Source organism: Sinohyriopsis cumingii, chromosome 6 (genome assembly GCF_028554795.1).
Source record: "Sinohyriopsis cumingii isolate HCF-2022 chromosome 6, ASM2855479v2, whole genome shotgun sequence".
Classification (NCBI taxonomy): domain Eukaryota; kingdom Metazoa; phylum Mollusca; class Bivalvia; order Unionida; family Unionidae; genus Sinohyriopsis; species Sinohyriopsis cumingii.
Window position 1 is genome coordinate 39,795,839 of NC_142966.1, and position 12,046 is coordinate 39,807,884.

At 32.5% G+C, this 12,046-nt stretch overlaps 1 protein-coding gene across 1 annotated transcript in view; it reads left to right on the plus strand.

Annotated features, from left to right (window-relative positions):
* LOC149796754 (ureidoglycolate lyase-like) overlaps positions 1-11,756 on the plus strand; it is a 95,607-nt gene extending 83,851 nt beyond the window's left edge. The window contains exons 10-14 of the mRNA XM_089960270.1: positions 922-1,000; positions 1,256-1,348; positions 2,342-2,414; positions 7,293-7,360; positions 11,059-11,756. Coding sequence (XP_089816396.1) covers positions 922-1,000; positions 1,256-1,348; positions 2,342-2,414; positions 7,293-7,360; positions 11,059-11,334 — 589 coding nt within the window. The 3' untranslated portion in view covers positions 11,335-11,756. The remainder of the gene's footprint in view (positions 1-921; positions 1,001-1,255; positions 1,349-2,341; positions 2,415-7,292; positions 7,361-11,058) is intronic.
* Positions 11,757-12,046: the final 290 nt, after the last annotated feature.

Consider the following 12,046-nt stretch of genomic DNA (forward strand, 5'->3'; position numbering starts at 1 on the left):
TAAGTTTTGATAATTATGAATATGAAATCTTGTCAGATCTTGGCTCTGTTGTCAATGTTGGCAACACTAAGTTTTGATAATTATGAATATGAAATCTTGTCAGATCTTGGCTCTGTTGTCAATGTAGGCAACACTAAGTTTTGATAATTATGAATATGAAATCTTGTCAGATCTTGGCTCTGTTGTCAATGTAGGCAACACTAAGTTTTGATAATTATGAATATGAAATCTTGTCAGATCTTGGCTCTGTTGTCAATATAGGCAACACTAAGTTTTGATAATTCATCAAATTCAGATGATTTAATAATGTAAGCATAGACATTTAACTAGATTTCGAGGTTGAGAAATGTCGGCTAATGTTGAACACACTGCTTCACTGACTTGATGGTGAATGAGTTCTCTCAAGATTCTAAAGCACATAAATAATTCTTCCTTAAAAAAATTGTGCAACTATAAAGATCAAATTTTATTCTTGAACCTTTCTTTAGATAATAGATCTGTACAAGAAATGTAAAACAGTTGAAATTGATGTTGAACTAAACAAATACTAAACTGTTATAAAAATTTAACAGGCAGTCCTTTGTGTATCAGATCATATAGGTAACAGGTGTTCTGTTTATAGCACACTGCACTGTATGACTTTGGTACATGTATATTATGTGATAAATGTATATTATGTGGTACATAAATTATCATGTGGTACATGTATATTATGTGGTACATGTACATTATGTGGTACATGTATATTATGTGGTACATGTACATTATGTGGTACATGTATATTATGTGGTACATGTATATTATGTGGTACATAAATTATCATGTGGTACATATGTATCATCTGCCTACACAGCAACAGGCTGAGGTAAAGGGTCGATACATGATAACTTTTTAAAGATAGAAATGTTATATCAATTTCAGTGCCAAGCAGAATGAGGTCGAAGCAGGGGTGGATGGATTCATGGTATATGACATTCGACTTGTCAAACCAGCACAAGAGGTACGTACAAATTTTTATAATGGAATCAGTTCTTTAGGTTTCATTAATGATTTGGCTTTAAGTGTAGTTTATTTATTGTTTATTTGTCATTTTCAGTATATTCTAATTTTAAAACATTTAACAATAGCATTTTCAGTAATTAATATCATTTTGTTATTTCATGTTTAAATTAAATCATTTTTTTCTGCAGTCATTATATATGTGCCATAAAACTGTTAAGATTATTTCTAATATTTAATCAACAATTTGTTTCAGCTTTTCAAAAAACTTGCACCAAATGACAACCAGTGGCTAGTTACAAAATCAGATGTTATTGTTGGGGCTTCAGATTTGCTGAAAAAGCCATCTGTAAGTTTTTGTCTGTCTTTTTCTGTTTGTTTTATGTCCTCTCTCTTAGCCTGTATATCTGTGTCTCAAAGCCAGATTCTCTCTCTCTCTCTCTCTCCTTTACAGAAGTATAGAATGGAATACCTGAAGAAGTTTGTGTAAATAAAGACTGAATATGGAGAAATTATTCTTTATCCCAATTTCTTTTTTGTTTTGTTATTTATAAGGAAGGTGTTTCAAAAGCTAATTCTATGGTATTTACAAACATAAGACTGGCATGTTCAGATTTCTTCCTGTTGATATGGCACAAACTTTAATAGGATAATTCTCACTCTGGTAAACAGGTCAGATTCTGGTTTATTTATCTCACCAACCCCTACTGCCAAAGATGTGTTCCTTGTTTCCTTTACTTATTAGGGCTGTTCCTGTTGAAGTTGGTGGAACCCTGTATTAGTTACATTGTACATTCATCCATTTGTAAACAGTTGGTTTTATTCCTCTAATTAAGGTATTTAGTAGAGAATGTATATGCCACAGGTAAATTTGATTTGCAGATTAAAATATCATATCTTAAGATCTCAAAATTCTCAAATACAGGGCTGCTATCCCCAAACTTCAGTTAGGCTATGCCTATATCAGACAATATAGATGTAAATCCTTTTTCACTTTATTTCAGTATGTACATGTAGGTATTTATGTCTCCATTATCGTCAAGCCTTTATGGTAATACAACAAATGGGCATCAATTTTCCAGTGTTAATGTCAGCACTTTTAAGACGTTTTGGCTTCAGTTTCGTACTGGTGAGTTTGGGTTTAATTTGAAAATTGTTGTCGCAGACAAAATACAATTTGTAACATTTTAGTACAGATTTCCTTTCTCAAAAACTTTTGCATCAACATCCTTCTTTGAGCATTATTTTGTTGTTGCTGATTTGTGAAAGGCTTCAAAAACAGTGTTGAAGGGTTATGAGAAAATAATTTTCACTCTAAACATTTGTCTCTTAAATTTTTCAGGGCAGTGTGACTATGGCAGGACTTAAGCACAATATTACAGTGGGAATTCTATTCATTCAGGCCTGGCTTAGGGGTAAGTGTGACTTTTATCATGTTTTTCTCCTTTATAAGGGTGCCGCTTGATGACGTTGTCAGAGCTCTAGAAGTAGTCAAACCATCAGTCATCTGTTTGGTTTTTACAACAGCTTTTATGGAAATTATGGGATTTGAACCAAATATGGTATACATCTTTAAATTGATGAGACTTCAAAAGAATTTGGTTCCCTGACTTCTTCTTTACGGGTCACAAACCAGAAGAGCTTATGGGATGACCTTATTTTCTGTCATATTATGTCCATCTGTTTTCACTACTCATTCTGATCTATTTGAAGAATTGCCGTAAAAATGAAATGAAATGGAAATAGTGCTCTTCAGACAACCAGCATTGCCACCACAGTAATCATCTTTATATTTCTTGTTATCATTACTGCTTCTGAACAAATGTATTTCATATCAACATGGGGTTTTCAATAAAAGACTTTTCATGATGTCTAGTTGGTCCTAAATGAAAATGGTGCAGATCTGTCATCCAATATTGCCACCATGGCTGCCATCTTGAAAATCACATTATCATTTCTTCTCCTTGACAGAAAGTCATGCCATTTTCATCAGAAGACCTCTTATCATTTCTAGTTGGTCCTAAATTAAAATAGTTCACCATAGTAGCCATCTTATTATCACTACTCTACCAGAATGGATGGGCCTTATCAACATGGGGTTTTCGATACAAGACTTTTTATGATGTCCAGTTTTGTCCCAAATAAATAGGTGCAGATCTGACTTCCAATATGGTCACTACAGTAGCCATCTTGAAAATCTTATTACTCCTTTTGAATGGAAAGTCATATCAGCTTTGTGTTTTCACTGGAAGACTTCATACAGTGTCCAGTTGGTCTTAAATAAAAATTGTGCCAATCTAATATTCCATATGGCCAACATAGTGCCTATCTTGACCATTTTATTCCTACTCCTCCTAGATGAAAATTCACATCAACATTGTGTTTTCACCAGAAGACTTGTGATGTCTGCTTGGTACTAAATGAAAATGGTGCTGATCTACCATCCAGTATGGCAGTATGGCAGCCATCTTGAAAATCTAGTTATTGCTGTTCTTCCTAAACATAGAGTCACATTAACATCAGGTTTCACCAGAAGACAGACTATGATATCTAATTGGTCTTGGATGAAAATGATGCCAATCTTTCCTTAAATATGGCTGCCACATTCATTTAATATACTGGAAATTGTGTTCCTAATTCTTCTGAATCATGTGCACATACTAGTTTCAGCAAAAGTCTTTTAATTGTGTCAAGTCTGTCGTACATGAAAATAGTAGCAGTCTTACATCCAGTAGTCCTTTCACAGTGGCTTATTTGAAAATCTCAAGAATATCCAGCATGATATCAACACTCAGCAGATGGTCTTATCTTAAATTCTTGGACATTCCTTTTGGACAGTTGAATGTCAGTCCCTTCAAGGTACAAAGTCAAATATTCCAACATTTCACAAATGATTTTCCTTAAGAAAAGAAAAGGATGTTTGACAAGAATTGTGTTTTTCCAATTGTAAGTTCGGTATTCATGATAACAACACATTCTTTTTACGAAATATCATAGCATAGAGTGGTCTTACTCATAATTTTTGGCTGGCATTCTATGATCACCACAAGAACAGCACAGTATAATAGTCTAATGTTCTTATCAAAGGATCATCCTTGTGTCAAACTTTTATAGATTTTAGAATACAGGGACAGTAAGGTTTTGGTACAGATGGAAAAAAATTAAAAACAATATGGAATATATTTTCAAAGCACAGGAAAAATTATTCTCTGATATTAATTAGAAACAATTTAATGGCAACAGCATCGATCGTGGGCAAATCAATAAATAAATTTGGAAAATATGAGTGAATATTTAAGGTAAATATTGTTTTGTGTTAGATGTAATATTGACATGAAAAGAGAACATGGGATTGTGTGCAGTATAGGTTTACATCAGTTTGCAGTGATAGATTTGCATTAAATTAGGGACACAGCTTTATTGCTAGACATTGCAGATTAGGCTGAAAGGCAGACCTACCAACTCTCTTGATTTGACCATAAGTCTTATTAAAATGACCCATAAAATACGGACTTCTAAAATAATTTTTAAAAATATGAGAATAGGTTCATTGTGATCAAATTCTGATTGTCTGTGTCTGGTTTGGGTCTGGGTTTTCATATTAGATTTGGTGGAGATGGTCAGGAAACCAGTCTAACTTCACATAATACCTTGTTTGCTTTAATCTGTCCATTGTCATACAGATTGTCTGTATCATTAAGCTTTTACTTTTATATTATGGCATTATCAAAAATATAATGCAACAGATAAAAACATGCCGAAGGCAAAAGGGACGATCATCCTCTATAAAAGTTCAAAACAATCAGCATGCAAACAAAATTTCAGATTCTTGGAGTTGTTTTTAAAAAAAGCAGAAAAGACAACGATTGCATTTATTTGTCATCTAGTCATGTTTTGATCATCGTTCATGGCAGGAGATATCATTGTCACCTTCATGTGTAATAAAAAAAGATCTAGCAATATGCCATTGACTGTGATAGGGTCTGGAACTGCAGTTTCTGAGACTGAACTAGCTGTCATTAACTCATATATGTGATGCTAAAAATAGCCTTGTATCCACAGAGATGCATATATAAATTGCTAACACCACTCTCTCCATCCCTTTCACTTATACATGCATTTCCGGCCAAGGGATGGGAAACCCCGAGACACGTATAAATGTTTCATACTAAAGCTATGCATTAAATAAAATTGCAAACATCCAGTTTTCTAAACAATATTTAACCAGTCAAAGTAGTCCTTAAATCAAATGATGAAATTGTTCTAATAGTAGTTTTACAGCCTATAAGCAGGAATTTCCACTAAAATGGGGTCAGTTCTGAAAGTGAAACAAAATGGCAACATTCATGTAATTTATGAACTTCTTACTTGAACATAATGCTGCCTTAGATTGCATATCTGATCCTTAGAAATGCATATTTTCCAATTTGACAATGGCAGTACATGTTATTTTATTACACCTCACTGAAAATTGGTCTAACTTAAGAAAAGTATTGACTCCCTTACTAAGGTCTTGTTAGCACTGGAAGGTCTGGAAATCTCAAAAGTGCAATATTTTGTTTGCAACTGTATTAATGATTTGTACATTTTGTTGGCAGCTGTATTAACAAATGGATATTTTGTTTGCAACTGTATTAATAAAAGGATAGGAGCCCTGAGTGGCCAAGCAGTCTAAATCGCTCTCCATTATGGATCACTGCCATCTCACCTCTGTCTGTGTGGGTTCGAGTCTAGGATTCGGCCAATGTGGGTATGTGAGAAAGCTTGCCAGTAGCTTCTCGAGGGTCTGTGGTTCTTCCCAGGGTTTTCCTGGGTTCTTCCTCCACCATTAATACTGGCCACCATGCATAGCCTATTGTGTGCTGAAAAAAGCGTTAAACCCCACAACAACAACAAACAAAAAATAAAAGGATATTTTGTTTGCAGCATCATTAATGAATGTACATTTTGCTTGCAGCTGTATTATTCAATGTATATTTGTTTGCAGCTGTATTATTCACTGCATATTTTGTTTACAGCTGTATTCAATGCACATTTTGTTTTCAGCTGTATTATTCGATGTATATTTTGTTTGCAGCATCATTAATGAATGTACATGTTATTTGCAGCATCATTAATGAATGTACATTTTGTTTGCAGTTGTATTATTCAATGTACATTTGTTTGCAGCTGTATTAGTCAATGTATATTTTGTTTTCACCAGTATTATTCAATATACATTTTGTTTGCAGTTGTATTCAATGTATATTTTGTTTGCATCTGTATTAGTCAATGTATATTTTGTTTTTAGCTGTATTATTTAATGTACATTTTGTTTGCAGTTGTATTCAATGTACATTTTGTTTGCAGCTGTATTATTTAATGTATATTTTGTTTTCAGCTCTATTCAATGTACATTTTGTTTGCAGCTGTATTGTTCAGTTTATATTTTCTTTGCATTGTTCAATGTACATTTTGTTTTTAGCTGTATTGTTCAATGTACATTTTGTTTGCATCTGTATTATTCAATGTTTATTTTGTTTGTATCTGCATTGTTCAACGTATATTTTGTTTGTATCTGCATTGTTCAACATATATTTTGTTTGCAGTTGTATTCAGTGTACATTTTGTTTGCATCTGTATTATTCAATGTATATTTTGTTTGTACCTGTATTATTCAATGTATAATTTGTTTGTACCTGTATTATTAAATGTACATTTTGTTTGTATCTGTATTGTTCATCGTGTATTTTGTTTGTATCTGTATTGTTCAATGTATATTTCATTTTCATGTGTATTATTCAATGTATATTTTGTTTGTATCTGTATTATTCAGTATACATTTTGTTTTTAGTTGCAAAATTCAATGTATATTTTGTTTGCAGTTGAATTCAATGTACATTTTGTTTGTATCTGTATTATTCAATGTATATTTTGTTTGTATCTATTATTCACTGTACATTTTGTTTTCAGCTGGATTATTCAATGTATATTTTGTTTGCAGTTGTATTCAATGTACATTTTGTTTTTAGCTGTATTATTCAAATTGTATATTTTGTTTGTATCTGTATTATTCAGTGTACATGTACATTTTGTTTACAGCTGTATTCAATGTACATTTTGTTTTCAGCTGTATTATTCAGTGTATATTTTGTTTGTATCTATATTATTCAATGTACATTTTGTTTTCAGCTGTATAATTCAATGTATATTTTGTTTGCATCTGTATTATTCAGTGTAGTACATTTTGTTTGAGACTGTATTATTTACTGTACATTTTTTGAAGCTGTATTAATGTTTGTTTTGTTGACCAGGACAAGGACATTTCTACTTAAATGGGACAGTGGAAGATTCAGCAACTGCAGAGATTTCCAGATCACAGGTGAGAAAAAACACAAGCCATATCTCTATGGTAACATATATCATTATGACAAAGTTTTATATTGCCATGGTGACATATATCATTATCACAAACAAGGTGTTATATCTCCATGGTAACATATATCATTATCACAAACAAGGTTTAATTTACAGGGCTTGTTTGTGAGCAGAAAATTTGTTTTCCAGGTGCTTGTCCGCTAGACATCTTGCTTTTTAAATGCATTACATTTTAAATGCTAATTCAGTTTTAATTAATAGTACATAAAATAATAACCAGTATCTTATTACAGTATTTTGTACCAGTTTTTAATTGAATTTGTAAAAACTAATAGGTCATGAATCTTTTTTATGAAATGTCTGGTTCCAGTGTCAAATAAAATAAGCATACATGCTCAGTTACAATGACAGGTAAAATAAGCTGCATACAAGTTTGAACAAATTCTTTCTAGTTTTGTTTATGTTAATTTAACAGAACTCAAGTGCATTTTAAATATTGCTTGTCCTTGTGACAAGCATTTTCACACATATCTTTGAAATGTTGGAATGACGACATTGATATGCCATGTTATAAAGCACAGACTATTTTGGTAAGCCTATTTTGGTATGGAAGAACGTGTTATGTAATGATTTTGTCTGTTCATCCCTCTGTTTGTTTGCTCATTAGTCAGTCCATCTGTTTTTCTTTAAGTCCATCTGTTACCAGTTTAGTTCCACACAATAACTCAGTTTCTCCAACATCTAAAGTTACCATACTTTATGCATGATGTACACAAGAGATAAGGAAGAATTATATTGATTGTGGAGTCTAAAGGTCAACGACCATAAGTAACTAAAACGATAAAATGAGTTCTACACTACATACCTTGACCAAACTTTGTGGATCACATGCATTTTGGGTAAGGAAGAATCCTATTGATTTAAGGGTCAAAAGATGAAATATAAATATCACTGTGACTGAAAAAAGTCTTTCACTTGATAACATTCATTCTCCTTTATATACATGGACTTTTTGTATCATGTGCACATATGGTAATTAAGTTAGTTGAAATGCTGACCATGTTATGTGTCAAAACTGCAATATGCTTGGAACCACAGTATACTGAGAATATTGTAAGATATGGAACTGTGATATTATGGAGAAAATAAAAGTTTATTAAATAATAGTATTTTGAAAAAGAAATAATGGTATAACACTAAGATTCACCTTGTCTTCTTTCAACCCATATTATGATAAAATGGTTGTGATTTGGGTTGTGGGGTCTATTACACCACTAAATTGTATCTGGAATCACATTAGAATAAACTGCCTTATAATGATGGAGAGCTGTGTTGTAATCTTTAAATTCACCATGAAGGATGAAACCAATTTTAGAGCAACTAGTACTTATTTATAGATTTATAAATAAATTAAATCTTCAATAACTCCAACACTGATCACTCAGATAACTCAAATGAGTGTCATAGTCACCAAATAAAACATTCTCTTGTCCGTGAGCTTGAAAAACTAAAAAATACTTAAAAACATAAGGAAACAATTTGGACCTCATTGCTTCCAGTTTTGAAGCTCTTCACATTATGTTCATTATTATTTCATAGATTTGTCAAGCCTTCCTTGACAGAAGCTTGATGTAGTGATCATTAATGTCAGTTTTTTTTAGTCTGCCTCAGTTGAAAGAATCTTGACAATGCATACATGCCAACCAGTATGCTTTTGGCATAATTGTTATGCATTTTTTCACCAAATTATTTTGTACACTGGCATGTATATGGATTACACTTTTTTGATACATTAACAAATAAATAAAAGTAAAGCAATAAAAAGTTGTTTTGATCATTTTTATTGTCATCTCATTAATTCCACTAAAAATTTTGAGAATAGTCTTGAAAAGATGACTAATGCATAAGAATAGTGTAAGAGTACTTTCCTTATTTGCTATTTATAGCAACTGTATATGATCAGTTTCCAAGAAAACAGATTGGTTTCTTCAAATTTGAACTTTGTATTACAGATTCATTACATTGTCTAGCTAGTTAGGAAGTGGACCAGTCTATACATCAAAATGCTTTATGGTGTGATTTGTGGATATAAAGTGATGGAAAATGTTAGAGCACATGGATCTTTCAAACTTCAAAATATTTCAGATCAGATAAAAGGAAAAATTAACACCACATTACAAACTTTAGAAGACGAATATGAGAGTAATGTAATGCAGCAAGCTGAGCACATGATCATGTTCATGATAAAATTCCAGTTCACAATCATTCAGTGAAAGTTGCACATGTAGACTAATGAAAGTGAGTGCTGAATATTTATGCTTTTTCAGTATAGTTTGTGTTTGTATTCTGATTCTAATTCATTTTGCTCTTTGTGACAAAAATTTTGACCAGCTGCAGAACCAGGTTACTAGTAAAAATAAATATAATTTTCACTGGTTCAGTTATTCTGGCATGAAATATATAGATTACACTTTTTACACCCTAATTTGCTTTTTTGCCACTTAAAATAGCAATAATCATACTTATACCTCGCAGGGGGTTGACATGTATGATATTGTAATCAGTTTGGTACTTTTGTTGAGCCTACCTTGACAGAATCTGGACAATGTAATAAGTTTGGTATTATTCTTGAGTTGGGGTTGATGGAATCTTGACAGATTGATTGATTTTCCATTTGATTGCTTGTCTGTCTGTCTGTAACCCTAGAGTTAGATTGGTGTTAAAGTTTTATTTTTTACCTGAATAATATGTGGAGTCAACAAACAGGGAGTCTCTAAATATCAGTAAATTACCTTTTGAATTTCAAATAAAGTAAAGATATGTGAAATTAAAACCTTGTAATTTTGCAGTTTACAAGATACAGTTAAGTTTCTGATGTACCAGTTAGTAGATATAGGTCCTGTGGGATCTCAAGGTTTGTTCCATCATAGATTAATACAATTTGTGTTGTACCAGTTAGTAGGTCTATGTCCTGTGGGATCTCAAGATTTGTTGCATCATAAAATAATACAGTTTGTGATGTACCAGTTAGTAGGTCTGTGTCATGTGGGATCTCAAGGTTTGTTCCATTTAGTAGGTCTATGTCCTGTGGGATCTCATGGTTTGTTCCAGTTAGTAGGTCTATGTCCTGTGGGATCTCATGGTTTGTTCCAGTTAGTAGGTCAATGTCCTGTGGGATCTCAAAGTTTGTTCCATCATAGATTAATACAATTTCTGATGTACCATTTAGTAGGTCTATGTCCTGTGGGATCTCAAGGTTTGTTCCATCATAGATTAATACAGTTTGTGATGTGACAGACGCCAAGACAAGGAAATCCATTATGAGTAATCATATTATTTTACAACAGCAAGATTTATCAGTCATATGAGTGGGTAATGATATTCCTGTACAGTGTGTATTATTTAAGGCCACACAACTACAAGATTTATCAGTCATATGAGTGGGTAATGATATTCCTGTACAGTGTGTATTATTTAAGGCCACACAACTACAAGATTTATCAGTCATATGAATGGGTAATGATATTCCTGTACAGTGTGTATTATTTAAGGCCACACAACTACAAGATTTATCAGTCATATGAGTGGGTAATGATATTCCTGTACAGTGTGTATTATTTAAGGCCACACAACTGCAAGATTTATCAGTCATATGAGTGGGTAATGATATTCCTGTACAGTGTGTATTATTTTCTTGACTAGGTTTGGCAGTGGGTTAGACACAGGGCTAGGATTGAAGACAGTGACGAAGTTGTTACCATGGCAACTGTACACAATTTGGTGAGTGAGGTAGTAAAAGAACAGTACTGGTCCCAGGAGCAAGGAAGCCAATTCATCAAATCAGACGATTATCAGCAGTTACAAACTGCAGCAGAAATGTTTGAAATAATAGTCACAAAGAGGGATTTCCCAGAATTTATCACCACCTACCTGAACCAGGATTCCACTTTCCTTAGTTACCAGGAAAAGCTGAATTAACTTTGCCAATGTGATGTGCCCATGCTGTTAATTAGTAGTATTGTCTAGCCTGAATGCACAGTTAAATAGTAGTATTGTCTAGACTGAATGCACAGTTCAATAGTAGTATTGTCTAGACCGAATGCACAGTTAAATAGTATTGTCTAGCCTGAATGCACAGTTAAATAGTAGTATTGTCTAGACTGAATGCACAGTTAATTAGTAGTATTGTCTAGACTGAATGCACAGTTAAATAGTAGCATTGTCTAGACTGAATGCACAATTAAATAGTATTGTCTAGACTGAATGCACATTTAAATAGTATTGTCTTGACTGAATGCACAGTTAAATAGTATTGTCTAGACTTAATGCACATTTAAATAGTAGTATTGTCTAGACTTAATGCACATTTAAATAGTAGTATTGTCTAGACTGAATGCACAGATAATTAGTAGTATTGTCTAGACCGAATGCACAGTTAAATAGTATTGTCTAGACTTAATGCACATTTAATTAGTAGTATTGTCTAGACTGAATGCACAGTTAGATAGTATTGTCTAGACTTAATGCACATTTAAATAGTAGTATTGTTTAGACTTAATGCACATTTAAATAGTAGTATTGTCTAGACTGAATGCACAGATAATTAGTAGTATTGTCTAGACCGAATGCACAGTTAAATAGTATTATCTAGACTTAATGCACATTTAAATAGTAGTATTGTCTAGACTTA